At 42.3% G+C, this 15,194-nt stretch overlaps 1 protein-coding gene across 1 annotated transcript in view; it reads left to right on the top strand.

The window, feature by feature from the left end:
- The first annotated feature begins 8,099 nt into the window (after positions 1 to 8,099).
- Positions 8,100 to 15,194, top strand: part of CUNH18orf63 (chromosome unknown C18orf63 homolog) — a 34,208-nt gene continuing 27,113 nt past the window's right edge. Inside the window, exons 1-3 of the mRNA XM_025886849.2 lie at positions 8,100 to 8,161; positions 10,656 to 10,824; positions 12,982 to 13,060. Coding sequence (XP_025742634.1) covers positions 10,691 to 10,824; positions 12,982 to 13,060 — 213 coding nt within the window. The 5' untranslated portion in view covers positions 8,100 to 8,161; positions 10,656 to 10,690. The remainder of the gene's footprint in view (positions 8,162 to 10,655; positions 10,825 to 12,981; positions 13,061 to 15,194) is intronic.

The raw sequence follows: 15,194 nt of genomic DNA, 5'->3' as shown, positions 1-15,194 counted from the left end.
TACAAATGTTTGAGGGGGAAAAACGGAGAAATCTCAGCATATTATCAAGTCATCTGTTAAGGCCCTTTTCAGCAGTGAATTCCAAAAGGACCTACACAGCAGGTTACACATGTATGTCATCTTCCTAGAGACTCAACACAGCTCTTCCGCATTAGGAGCCTCATGAATGTTAGTTCCCTTGCCCCCTGCTTACCTCCTCCATTGGAATGCATGGCCATGGAGAAGAAAACATTTTTCCAAGCTTTCCAAATAGCCTTCACATATGATGGAATACATTGGTTTTCAAATACTGAACCAGCGTTGCACCTCTGAATACACTCCACTTGTTTACTGCTAAATTATATTTTGTTAAAGAATTGTTTTTTTAATCTGTGTTTATACGGGAGAAATTGGTGTGCAGTTTTCTTGCACACATAGTATTTGTCTGGTTTGGGTATCATAGAATGAATTGGAAAGTATTCTTTTTTTCCTATTTTTCTGGAAGAGATTTGTAGAATTAGTTTTACTGCTCTTTAAAAGTAGAATAGGTAGAGTTCTCCACTGAAACCATACGGGCAGATTTCTTTTTCAGGAGGTTTTAAACCATGAATTTAATCTCCGTAACAGTTCCAGAACTATTCAAATTATCTGTTTCACACTGGGTGAGTTGTGGTATTTTATACTTTTTGAGGAATTGATCAACAATGACAATTTCATCTAAATTGTCAATCTATATGTGGTGTTGTTCATATTACTCCTTTATTATCCTTTTGATGTCTGTAGGGTTTATATTGATATCCCCTCTTTAATTCCTGATATTAGTAATTTGTGACTTCTCTCATTTTTTTTGGTTGTCAGCATTGCTAGAGGTTTGTCAGTTTTACTGATCTTTTCAAAGAGCAAGCTTTCTCTTTGATTTTCTCTATTTTTCTTTTTTTCAATTTCATTAATTTCTGTGTTAGTTCCTTCTGTTTGCTTTATGTTTATTTTTCTTTTCTTTTTTCTAGTTGTTCCAGGCAGGAGTTTAACTTATTCACTTGAGACTTTTTCTCTTTTCAAATGTTTACATGTAGTGTTATAAAGTTCCTATATATTTTAAAAATAGTAAACAAGATTATACTACTTCCTTAAACAGTTCTCAGAACTGCTGAATCTTCCCATGACTTCTAGCAGAACAGTGAGTCTCCTGAGATCATGGCTATATCTATAATCCAACATCAATACTGTTCCAGATTTCAGTCTCAGTTCCAACTCCAGAAGTGGTTAAAAACAAAACTTTGGCCCTAGTTATCTGGATCCTGCCCCTGGTTTAGTGAATTATCAGAGATACATAACTATGAGCTAGTCAGTTACCTGTTCTAGGCCACTGCTTATAATATGCTTAGTACAAGTTCTGGCACATAGGCAGCATTCAACAGATTTTTTTAGCTAGTACTGCTATTATTATTCTACAAGGCTTCCTTATTCTAAAACACAGGTATGAGGAAACATCCTATCTGGCAGGTGCTCCAAGGTGAAGTAAATCTAGGCAAATTTGGAAACAAACGAACCTGAGAAATTACAAAACACAAATATTTACAAACTCCTGACTTCCCCTCCAGCAAAGACATTTTTATAAACACTTAGAAAACCAACTCCATCCCTAAAGTTCCTCAGGTAAAAATATGCTGTAAAAAGCACTGTTCCTTTTCCACTATAAGGCAAAAATAAGCAAACATGATTACATTTTTACTCATTTTCTATTTCTGTCACTCATGCACAAGATGTGCTTGAACAGCCTTTTCCTGCCCATTGATAGTTAAATTTTCCATTATAGAGATATAACCATAGAGAACTGGTTCCCTCAAACGAATGGGCACTTCTACAAAGATGGGACTCCCAATTCAAATATCTACACAGATAATTTACATTGTATCCAGGTCTTTTAAATACTATATTAGCATAAGTTAACTTTTTCCTTCAAAAAATATCTAAATCTCTCATCTATATAGCCTATTTGGTTGATTTCTAAATAATGTCCTATTAGCAATAATTTCCAAAATTTTCTAAATATTTTACATTTTTATTCATTTCCAAATAAAGCACGTATGGCTTGAGGTTGTTTCTATTCATGTATGACACCAAATGTCAGTTGAGAATCTGTTCAATTGGACTGCAGAAGCAGAAATGAGGAGTAGAGAACAATGGTATTATCTGACCACAAAGCTCACCAAATGTCTGAAATTCATTGCTGAGGTAGGGCAATTTTTCTCACTAACTTCAAACGATGACAAATTAATTATATATCTTATTGTAAAAACATTCTCAGGCACATTTTCCTTGTATGTCCATTTTTAGAAGCAGGCAAATAAGGAGAATGTCTGATAGTAGGACATGGCTGTAATATTACCTTTATTTTTTAAAATCTTTTTGTCTCCAGCACAAGTAAATAGAATAAGAGCAAAATGGTATACATAAGGAAAATTCCAGATATCCTATTTAACTCTGTAAAGGGTTTAGGTTTCCAGACAGTTCTATGAAATCCAGTTGATGGTGTATTTCCCAAGTTAGCAGCTTACAAATTATCCAAGTCATCCACAAAATTGATTCCATCACCAAGTCCAAGAGATTTTCCCTCTTAAACATCTAATGAGTGTTCTCCTCTTTGATCCCTGGTACCATTCTGCCAGATCTGCCTTTCGTGATTACCCGCCTACCTGCTTACAATAACTTAACAGGTTACCCTTCTAGTCTTCAATTCCTCAGCTCCATCTTCCATAGAAGAATGAATCTAAATTAAAATCAGATCACAACACTACTTGCCTAAGATTTTCCAGTGTCTCCCAATAACTAAAGTTCCCATTCCTTACCAGAGCATCGAAGATCATTCAAAATCTGCCTCTCTCTAGCTCCCTCCTTTGTCATTTCCACCTCCAACCTACAGCCTAGCAACAGTGAGCTATTTTTAGCTCTCTGGAGACACAGCATCCTATCCTCACTTCCATACCCTTGCTCAAGTCCCCTTCTCTGCCAGAGTACTCTCCTCACTCCTTTCTCCCACTTCCTTTTTCTGGGCCTAGAATTCAGGCCCCTTTTTGACTCAGCTTAGGAGTCAACACTGGAGGAGGCATATGCTGATCATGATCACTCTTCCCCTCCCACTAATGCCTACTCAGTATTCCTTGATTCTCTGATTATCACACACTCACTAAGTCATCAGTCTACACATCTGCCCTTCTCACTGGGCCAAGAGTTCCTCAAGGGCAGGTACTCTGAGGGTCACAGCTGTGTCTTCAGCACAGTGCCTAGCACTCAGTCTGTGCTCAATGAATGTTTTGGGATGAATAAGGGTATAAACTGATACAGAATTTGGCATGTAAGTACTTGGAAATGTCATAATTTTACTTTAACCATACTGAAAAATGTGGATTTATTTATCTGTCACTAGCAAGAGGCACTTGTTTTCTAACTTTTCACAAGACATCTACTAAAGATAAGTTTTCTTTACTTTTCCCAAGTTTCTAACTTTTCCCAAGACGTCTACTAAAGATAAAACTGTTTTCTTTCTTTCCCAGTCTAGGAAACAAAATAAGAGAGGCTAAATGCAGCAACAGCAGCAAGAAAATAGCTTAAAATGAACAATGTACACACCTAGGAGCTATGCAAAGTGCTTGATGCATCCACGTAAGTGTACAAGTGATGTGAATGATGAAGAGGGCAGTGGAGTCCTTGCAAGCTGGGATCGCCATGTCAGGAACAGTTACCTACCTGAATAAAAATATCACTTTGGACCTCTAAGGTTGATGCTAGAAGGAAGTAAATATTAGTCTCTGGATATCCTTATTTGCCTGATTCTCTCACTGATTACTGATATCACTCCCTGCCACCCACTACCACCCTACTCTCCTCCTTGGCACTCTGGCATAAGTATGAAGAATCAGCTCTCTCTTAGCTTTCTTACAGCAGGACCAGAATATTCAAATGAACTTTGCTAAAGGAAGCAAAAAATAATTTTCCACGATACAGTGATCCTAGAGCCTGATAGACTCTATTCAACTTCAATAAATGAAGCAGTGATGTCAACTGATTCAGTTCATTAGATTCTTAATTCTCCTTAAGTGACTATGAGCACACACCCAGTGGGAGCCCTTTCTAGGGACACATCATGCTAAGTCCCAGTCTCCCTCTGTATGTTTGAGGACAGCTGCTTATGCTCTACCCACAAATATAATCTTAGACATCCAAACTCTTCAAATCCCAGGTCAAGGTGCATGCTGAACACAGCCTCAGCCCCCACCTGGGGCTTATCATCCTAGTTCCAGCTTCCGGACTAAAGATTTGACTCTTCCCCAGGTGATCTTTCTCAGAAATGACCTTCATTTTCATGTGGTACCTGCCTTACCACAAAATATGACCCAATCTTTGTATGCCCACACAGTTTATTTATTTTTTTAAAGATTTTTTGTTTATATTTGAGAGAGACAATGAGATAGAGACAGAGAGATCATGAGGGGGGGAGGGTCAGATGGAGAAGCAGATCCCCCCCCCCGAGCAGGGAGCCCGATGCGGGACTCGATCCCGGGACTCCAGGATCATGACCTGAGCCGAAGGCAGTCGCCCAACCAACTGAGCCACCCAGGTGCCCTGCCCACACAGTTTAAACATGATTTAGCATAATGCAACCACCTTGATCTTCATGAAAGAGAATCATACAAACTAGCGGGTGGAATCTTTAAGAGGATTCTTTCCCATCTTGAATGCATGTGAGTGAGATAAAGGGAAACAAACATAAGTAACTCAATATACCTGGTAAATTGAATACGCCTGTCCACAGGGTTGTCATCAAAATGTATCCTGTCAGTAAAGTTTTTCCCTGGATAAAAATTCTGGCTGGCCCCTATGACATTTTGTGTTTTATTAATTAAAAATAATGATGTAATGTTCATATAAGTGAATGCACATACGTGTTTTGAAGAAAAAGAATATAAATGAGCACCAATGAACGCTTGACTTGACTTGGGGACTATGGGCTCCTCCTACATCCCATCCTTCTGCCACCCAAAAATCATTATTATCCTGAATTGTGCTTATTGTTTCCTTGCTTATAAAAAATATTTATGCACATACAAATACATCAAGAAACAATTCATTGTTTAGGTTTTCTTGGAAAACTACTGAGCTTTATAAAAATAGAATTATACAACTATGTAGACTTCTAGGATTTTTTCTGAACAAGAATGCTCTTCGCAGCATTCTTCATAATAATCCCAAACTGGCAGCAGTCTAATTGTCCATTTAATCTCAGAAAAGGTAAAGTATATATATACACAATGGAATGCTATCCAGTAATGAAGATGAGTAAGATACTGCTACCCTCAATAATATAGATCTCACACTCATAATGTTTACAAAAGAAGCTAGACACAAAACAATTCATGTCGTATGCTTCCATTAATATAAATTTTCAAAAGAAGCAAGATTAACTTATGATGCTAGCAGTCGAAACAGAGATTACTTTGGGGGAAGTGTGTAAGTGGCTGGGAGAGGGCACGAAGGGGAGTGTCGGAGATGCAGGTAATGTTCTGCTTTTAGGTCTGACTGGTGGGGAAACGAGGATGGTCCTTTTTGAAAAACCATAAAACTGTCTACTTATGATTTATTTACATTTTAATTTTAAAAGATTTATCTATGTTGTTCCATAAGGCAACATTTCATTTTAATGGAATAGAACTGGACATTCAGTACTTGGGAGTTTGGTGATGTGGGCATAATTGAAAACTTCAAATATCTTTAATTCTGCCTTGTTAAAATTGTTGAAGCCAGAGGCCATAAGTCCAATAGCAGAGATATTAAGAACATGAAGTACTGACAGGTGTGCTTTTCAGAATGAAGAACACGAGACTTTATCTGTACTTAAATAGATAAGAAAAGGTAGTGAATATGTACATTTATTTAAACTGAATCTATATTTATTTTCACCTTGTCCTAATGCAGTTTTTTTCCCTATGTGTATATACCAGGTAGGATAAAGAGCTTTTCTGTAATCTTCAAAGATTTGTTTTAATAATTCCAACGCCCGCTGACATAAAGCCAGACTATAAAAGTTTAGGACGGGGTGCCAGGTCATGATCTCAGAGTCAGGAGATCCAGCCCCGCCTTGGGCTCCACATTCAGCGGGGAGTCTGCTTCCCCTCTCCCCACCTTGGGTGTATGGGAGCCCTGCTCTCTCTCCCTCTCTCTCTCATATAAGCAAATCTTTAAAAAAAATAAAAGAAAAAGACAAAAATTTTATTTGTTTTATATTTGCTTCAGAAGATTGTATATCGTTCACCTAACGTTGCTGTTTGTCACAGGAGGCTCATTTTGGTCATCGATCTTGTGATAATCACTTACTGTGATCTCCCAGCTGGTTATAAGGAACCAAACAAGTATTGAGCGCTTTCTTACTGAGTTACAAAACACCTAAAAGCACTCCTCTTTGCCAAAATGTATTTTGCAAGTACAAAATAAGTAAATTACTTTAGTGGATCAAACGTTAAACACAACACAAAATCCCATCCTTTCACAATACACCTTTTGGAACCCGGTAAAATATGAGGTTGAAAAATGGCTCTTCTCTTAATAAAAATATCCTGGCACTCCACCCAAGAGGTTGCTCCTCATCTCCACAAACGTACTGATATTGGAGTCTCCTGGGACTCAGCGTAAGGACTTCTGTTCTTCCTACACCCACGCTCCTGGTGAGCCGGCCCCGTGCTTTTAAATTCGGCCTGCTACGTACAGATGCGCGTCACTTCCCAACACCCGCACGCCCAGAACCGCACCCCCCGGATCCTCATCCCCAAACGCACTCCTCCTCCCTCCGGGGCCCTTCCCCTTAGGGGTTAGCGGCAGCCCTGTCCTTCCAAGTCCCTCGTACAAAGCCCTCGGAGTTACACGTGGCTCCTCTCTCTGAAACCCCGGATCAAGGCACGTCTGAAACGCACGTAACGTCAAAGCACGTTCACACCCCAAACCCACCTCCCCAGCCCTCCCCTGACCCAAGGCGCGCCCGTGCTCTCCTGGATCTCGGCCATCACCCCCCACGGCTCCCCTTCCCGGCCCTCTGTCCTCGCCTGTCCATTCTCAGCACAGCGGCCTGGGCGCACCTCCTGCAACGCGCACGCCTTAGGACCAGGGCTGTGCGCCCCACTTCAACCTCTCGGGGCTCCCCCGCGGCCCGCTGGCCACCTCCTGCCTCGGCCCTTTGGACTCGCTGCTCCCGCTCCTGCACCTTGTCCCCCGACATCCGTGCGGCCACCCCTCCGTCGCCTCCACGTCCTCATGAGGCCTCCCGCTCCGTCGCGGCCCCTCCCAACACTCCCTGGCTTTCCATCCTGCTTTATTTTTCGGCAGTGCACCTACCACCATCTACCGCATTCATATTTTGCTCATTTATCCCATTTTCTGTCCCAAATAAAAGGCAAGGTCCGCGAGAGCAGGGGCTGTTATTTGCTTCCCGGTCCATTACTAGCTCCTAGGAAAGCTCCAGGCACACAGCAGGCGCTTCATAAATACCTGTCAGACGAAGGAGGGGTGCCCCTAAAGTGCTCGCACGCAGCTGCCGCTCCACAGCGTGCTGCGGAACCTTCCGGTCAGGGACCGTTCGGCCTCTGCGGGCCTTTCGCGGGAGGCAAAGGGCGCCCTCGCCTACGTGAGCCCGGAAGGCCGGCCAGCGCGCGGACGCGCTTTGGGGAGGCGGGTGTCCTCTCCCCCCACAGCTGCAAGGCCTCGCGCCCCAGACCCCGCTTGGGCCAACCCCGGGTCTTCTCTAAACGAACGGCAGGGGCCACCGGGCACGCGCGGCCATCAGCAGCGCGGGCGGGAAGAGCTGAGGCGCGCGGGGCATGCCGGGGACGCGCGGGGCATGCCGGGGGAGCACGTAGCACATGGGGCGTGTTGGGGGTTTGTGGGGCATGTCGGGAGAAAGCACGTGCCGCACGGGCGTGGGGCAGGCAGAAAGCGGCGCCAAGAACGGCCAAGCGCAGAGGTTGCTGGGAGCACGTGGCGCGCGGGCGGTGCTGGGGGCGTGTGGGCCGGCCGGGACGGCGCGCGGGGCGTGCTGGGGGCACCGCCCCCACAGCCGCGAGGGGAGCGCAGAGGCGGCAGGGGAGGAGCGCGGGCCCTCAGAGCAGAGGGCGAACGTCCCTTGGGAGACACCCGGGTGAGGGCTCCAGAGGGGCAGCACGCAGGCCCCGGCAGGCCCCGCCGGCCGCCGCACCCCCTCCTCGCGCCAGTGCGAAGGCCTGGGGGTCCGCCTCACGAGGCGACGGCTTCGAAAGCGCTGCTGGTTGTCTGTAACCGTCAGGGGGCTAGTCCGCTTGGGGGCCCGCGCCCCGACAAGCGCGGCGCCTCTCCGCGGGGTAGAGGGGAGGGCGCGGCGGGGCCGCGGGGCCCAGTGGGCACGGCTCGTTGTCATGCCTGGAGGCGGTGCTCCGCGTGTTGAAGCTGAAGAGCCGGGGGGTGCTTCCTGCGCGGTCCGTCAGCGCCCAGAGGACACGAGGCCCGCGGGCAGGCGGGGAGGCTGCGCGGACCGCCCCCGGGGCCAACACCGCGCGTGGCGCGAGGGCCCGGGGGCAGTGCTCCGGCCGGGGTCTGGGGCGAGGCCGGGCAGGAGGACGGGCTCTGCCCGCGCGCGGTGGTGGTCCTGGGCAGCGCGGCGGCGGCGGTGGTCCCGGGCGGCGCGGCGGCGGCGGTGGTCCCGGGCGGCGCGGCGGCGGCGGTGGTGCCGTTCCCGGGCAGCGCGGCGGCGCCCCCGCCGGGAGGTGTTGGGAGGGAAACGGCAGGAGTCGCCGTCGGCGGAAGCCGGCTAGGAGCGGACGAGGGAACCGCACACGGGCTGGTCTCGGAGCCGCGTCCCTCCAGGGCCTCGCAGTTGCTCCTCTGCGCCGTCACGAGTTCTGTGCTTTCTGTCCCGCCCCACTCACTTCTGATGCCCTTTATTATAACGCTTCAGGGAAAGTGGATTTTAGGCAGAATCGCGAAGTAGGTTGTCTTTGCCTTAGAACTTGCACTTTTCAAAAAGCCTTTTCATAACAGTAAGCGTTAGAATAGGAGAGCGGAAAAGCAGAAGGAATATTTCCCTTTTTAAGGTCAGAAATCCCACTGATGAGGTCATTAATACCGCATGGGAATTTGTGTTCACCTTTTCAAGAGTATTTCCCATTTTAAAAGAACCACGCGGTCCTGGAGGGACGGAGGTTCCGAACGCTCAGAAGGAGGCGGCGGCCTGGGAGCCTGCCAGCAGGGCACTGTCCGCGCCGTCGGGTACCGCGCACCGTCGCTCCCTGCGCGCTCGCTCAGGGCTGGTCGTGCCGCAGACTCCCGCGCTGATCCTCTGCTTGCTTCTCTTCTCAAAGGGAGAGAACATGTGGATGTTTAAAGGTTGGAAGCACTGGGATCTCGGTTACCTGCCGCCTGCTGTATGTGGGCGCGTGGGAGAAGCTGATGAACTCGGCTCCTTTACCGTTCCGGTTTTCTCTAGTACACAGGGTAGGCGTCGGAGGCCTGCGCTCTGAGCTATCAGCTGTAAAATATGTCCCCAAAGCTAAGTAATTTGGGGAAAGGAAACTAGATAACAAACACTAGAGACCTTCGTAAATACTTTTCACGTAAAAAAATGAAAAATATATTCAACCTGGAAGTGCTTTACAGAAATAACCTGAAACAACAGAAGACTTTGCTATACATTTAGATTTTCAAAAAATTATTATTGTCATAGGAAATTCTTTTTTTTCCTGAAAACAAAATGAAACTTAAGAATAGCCAGGAACTTTAAAAGAAGTTTATTAAATAAAGACAAGGGGGTAGAAATATATCTACTATCTAGATCAGAGTACGCATTTAATAAATAGCTCATTTTTGTATTATTGTACTCAAATTATTTTATTTATGATATAGAACTTCAGGCTTGTAATTCTACATTATCTTTTTGGAATGATTAAAATTTTCTAGTATGTATTGTAATGATTGCATAACTGTGATACTAAAAACCATTGAATTTAATAATATAAAAAAAGTGAATGGGGCACCCGGGTGGCTCAGTCGTTAAGTGTCTGCCTTCGGCTCAGGTCATGGTCCCAGGGTCCTGGGATCGAGCCCCACATTGGGCTCCCTGCTCGGCGGGAAGCCTGCTTCTCTCTCTCCCACTCACCCACTCACCCGCTTGTGTTCCTTCTTTCGCTATGTCTCTATCTGTCAAATAAATAAATAAAATCTTTATAAAAAAAAGATGAATTGGAGGTTATTTGTATTACATCTTAATAAAACTTGTAACAAAAAGTTCTAGCAGGTTAAACAATTCGTTTTTAAAGATTTTATTTATTTAGAGAGAGTATGTGTAGGGGAGAAAAGGGGTCAGAGGGAGAGAGCATCTCAAGCAGACTCCCCACGGAGAATAGAGCCTGGCTTGGGCTAGATCTCACAACCCTAAGATCATGACCTGAGCCAAAATCAAGAATCAGTTGCACAACCGAGTCACCTGGGCTAAACAATTCTTCAGGGCAAGATGTTAGTGATATTTAAACGCTAAAGTCTGCTAATTTGTTTTTATTGTCTTATTTGAACACAATATCAAATATTCTGTGATGGGTTGGTATTAAAACCTTTATGATAAGATAGTTTACTACCATTTTATTGCTGTTTGTTTATTTTTAAAGGCCTGATAGCGGAGACATTCAGTCAACAGGAAAATATGAATGATTCTAGGCAGCAATCACTGTTTTTCATCACACCTCCAGATTTACACAAACTCTGTGCTGTCAGGATAATATTGAGTAATGAGGTGGCAGATACTGAGATTAGAAGTATACAGATGAAGATGTGCAGGTAAAAAATCCATTCTATAAGTAAGGCTTTCTAAGTTTTTTGAGATCTTAGCTGTTTCAGAAGTATCTCCTTTAAAACAAAACACTCTCATTTAATCTGTGTATATAATTTTAAATACAGGAATTCAGTTATGTTCTGACCAGGTATATTGGATTATATTTAGGGAAGGGCTTAAAATATTTGAGATTGAATGTCACATTATTCGGTTTTTATATTTGTGACTTGTGTGATCTTTTTAATTTAAATTTTTTACGGACATTGATAAGTCAGGTTCCCAAAAACTTAGAGGTAGAAATTAATAAATATTTACTGAGTACCTTCTGTTTATGGACACTTTAGGAGATACTGTAAACATTTTAGATTAATGCAGTTTCTTAATTTGTGGGTCAATATATGATTTCTGAAGAGTATTTTTCCAAGAGCTGTTTTGAAATGTCTGACCCAAGATAGTCTTTGAAAAACAGCTTGATTGAAGCCTAAAGTATAACTCCATGATTGCTAAGAACCCACCGTGTATTAATTAGTCCCTTAAATTGTTTGAGTCACTCAAAGAAGGACTCTTAGAATACAGATTATATCTGTAACTGAATTTCTTGGAGAAGAACAAACACAAGATTGCTAGGAGCCAGAAATAAGGAAAACACTCTTGGGGTGTCTTCCCATTTTGCTCTTATTTACAAAAGTTTTCTTCTCCCCATTGTATATTTTCCTAATAAAGTACATCTGGGAGCCTGTACCCTTTGTGTTAAGGTATCATTTGATACCTGTTGGACATTTACCTGTGACTCTTTTTGGAAACAAGTGGGTGGAAAACCTGAGGTTTTCTGCTGTTTACCCTCAATTTGAGGGTGGCCATGCCCACAGAGTGAGGTGTCTTGATTCACTGTCCCAGTAACTGACAAAGAGACAGGAACAGATTGAGGAGAGGCTTAGCTATGTTAGACAAAGGCAGGCCTTGCAAAACCAAGTACCTGCTGCACCTGGTTCTGCACCAGGGTTCTGACCAGAAACAGACTGGCCCTTCTTACTTTTTGAGGTAACCCCTCCCTGCCACACACACTCTTTTATTTTTTAAGAGTTTATTTTCGTGATATTAATTTTGAAAATTTTCATGTGTTTTATCCACCTTTTCCTTGATCTTTGAAACAAAATTTTTTTTTAAGATTTTATTTATTTATTTGAGAGAGAAAATGAGAAATAGCACGAGAGGGAAGAGGGTCAGAGGGAGAAGCAGACGCCCCGCTAAGCAGGAAGCCGGACGTGGGACTCGATCCCGTGACTCCAGGATCATGACCTGAGCCGAAGGCAGTCACTTAACCAACTGAGCCACCCAGGCGCCCCTGAAACAAAATTCTTGATGATAATTTGAATTATGATTTTTGTTGTGAGTTCATTTGGCTGTTGAATGCTAAAATGAAACCACTACTCACTTCATTTAGGTTTGGAAAAAATTTCCTTTTTGAAGGAAAAGCGTCTAGTCAGTAGTTCTAACCCTGAAGTAGTTGATAACTTCACTGATAGATGAATCCTTAGACTCTTGCCTCCAGTACCTCCTGACTACCACTTAAAAAAAGGAAAACAGAAGTTAGAAGAGCTGGATTCTTAACAATATTTAGACATTTTCAAATCTCTATTTGGACAGAAATGGAGTTTTTTTTTTTTTTTTAAGATTTTATTTATTTGACAGAGAGAGATACAGCGAGAGAGGCAACACAAGCAGGGGGAGTGGGAGAGGGAGAAGCAGGCTTCCCGCCGAGCAGGGAGCCCGATGCGGGGCTCGATCCCAGGACCCCGGTACGATGACCTGAGCCAAAGGCAGACGCTCAACGACTGAGCCACCCAGGCACCCCCAGAAATGGAGTTTTAAATGAAGAATTTAGGTTCACAGACGAAAGAGATTGGGAAACTAAGATGCAGGGACAATATTCTTATCAATATCTGAAAGCTTGTAACAGTCTTAAACCTTGGCTGAGTGGCTAACTATTCAAGTTACCATGTTAAGCGTGGGGAGGGATACAGAAGTCTATATAACACAATCCTTCCCTAGAAAAAAATGTAAACTTTTGAATAGAACTAAGTAATTTTCAAAATGTTCTGATAAAGTAAAATCAGACAGAGGGCAAGTCCACTTTAAAATTATACATTTCATCTCCACAGGCAATTGCTGTATTTGCACCAAGATATTCTTACATCACCTGTGCCTGGAATATTAAGCCAAATTTGGGTAGTGATGGCGGTTAGTATTTTAAAATTTTATGAAGTATTATTACTTATTATTGGGAGCAATATTGATAAACAATAATTCAAGTATTAATTTTAGCTCAAATTGAAGGTGGTTTCTGAAGCCAAATTACCTTGTGTTGTAGTTTGAACCATTTATAGACTTTAACTTTGATATACCTGATGTTTAAAACTCATTTTTGTGGTTCTAATATTTACTTTTTCGTCACAAAGGCTAAGATAAAGACTATTAATGGATAGTAAAATTATAGCATAATTTTAAGATAGCATGGGCTTAATCTTTTTTTAATATTTTATTCTTTAGAATTCCACTTAATATAAAGGAAGAAGTTTCCTATCCCAATGTATCTCCAGTTGTTTTTAAAGAATTTAGATCAACGGTTTGTTTATTTTAAATTTGATATTTCCTTTCTTCTTTCTCCCCCCAAATATTTATTTATCTATTTGAGAGAGAGAGCGTGCATGCGCTTGCACACGCACACACACAGGGAGAAGGAGAAGCAGACTCCCCACTGAGTAGGGAGCCCAACATGGGGCTTGATCCCGGGACCCTGGGATCATGACCTGAGCCAAAGGCAGATTCGTAACTGACTGGGCCACCCAGGCCGCCTGACAGTTCTTTGTTTAATTTGGAAATTTTATTTAAAAAAATTTTAGGCGCACCTGCATGACTCAGTCAGTTAAACGTCTACCTCCGGCCCAGGTCATGATCCTAGGGTTGAGTCCCACTTCGGGCTCCTTGCTCAACAGGGAGCCAGCTTCTCCCTCTGTCTGTGGCTCCCACTGCTCGTGCATGTGTTGTCTCTCTCTCTCTCTAACAAATAGTCTTTAAAAAAATTAAAAATTAAAAAAAAACAAAATAAAAAAATTTACACATAATAAAATTACAGTGAGAAACATATTTCCCAGTGCTGTATGTCACTGGGAATAATAATGAAATGCCAAAAAATCTTTATAAAAATTATATTATCCTGAGATTTTTGTCAAAAATCTTTCTGAAAATCCTCATACTCTGAGAATTTAGATCTTTCAGAATTCAGTGAAATGAACATTTTTTAATACAATCCATCAAAAAATCTAGTTCCTTTATTTTTCTTCTATTTTATGTGTGGTTATATGTTCATCTTTTATTTTCTCATTCTTGATATCCTTTTTAAGAAAGATAAGCTGTTGACGGACAAGTAAACACTACTACCTCTTATTTGTATTCTTCTCTACCTGCAAATCTTTATGGAACAAGGAGGACATTGTTTCAGTGTTCTAGTAAATCCAAGCCTCCTAATCTTAGCAAGAATATTAAAAGAAAAGTAACCATCTAAAAACGTGTTTTGCTTTCTTACAAAGATATTACATACTATAAATTTTTTAAAATATTTAAAGTAGAAAATTGGATTTTTATACACACTATTTTGAAACTTGCTTTTCATTTCTCCTTGAACAGCCTCTCCTGGATGTTGTTCTGTTTCAATACATATATCTTATTCATTGTTAAGGCTGTCAAATATTTCATTGTTTGAGTGTATAATAATTTAGTTAATATTTTCTAATGCACATCTGAGTTTCTAGTTGTACTACTACAAGACTTCAGGAAGCATCATTGAAATTATATCATTTTTATTTGGTAGTTTCTATGGTTTAAATTCCTAGAAGTGTAATTGCAGTATATTTTGAACTAAAATCTAGGTAATGCTAAATTATTCTCTGAAAAGCTTGTACTAGATAGCATTTTAATAGCATATTGAGAGAATCTGTATTTCCACATTCTCATAAACACTGGGTATTAACAACCTTTACATATCTGCCAATCTTTTAGGTTAAAAATAATATCTTCTTTGATTTCTGTTTCTTTCATTGGTTAGTTGAAGCACCTTGGTCTTTTGAACTTTCTCTTGAGGTTACATTTGTGTCCATTTTCCTTATGTGCCTGGAAACTTCTTATTAAGAAAGGTGTTAAATATTATATGAAATTTATTAGCCTTTTCCTTTTCTACATTCATATCGCTCTCAGAAAGGCTTTTCCTCATTTTGAGAATGTACCCACAGATTCTGTTTTAGGCAGAAAATGATTATCACTTGCTTCTCCAAGGAATAGAAGCTGTTAGGATGATAGCCTGATGATGGGTTGGCTG

This window comes from Callorhinus ursinus, unplaced genomic scaffold, assembly GCF_003265705.2.
Source record: "Callorhinus ursinus isolate GAN/ISIS: 27379988/994484 unplaced genomic scaffold, GSC_fseal_2.0 scaffold11, whole genome shotgun sequence".
Classification (NCBI taxonomy): Eukaryota; Metazoa; Chordata; class Mammalia; order Carnivora; family Otariidae; genus Callorhinus; species Callorhinus ursinus.
Note: the sequence above shows the minus strand (reverse complement) of the source record. Positions and strands in the feature narration are given on the sequence as shown.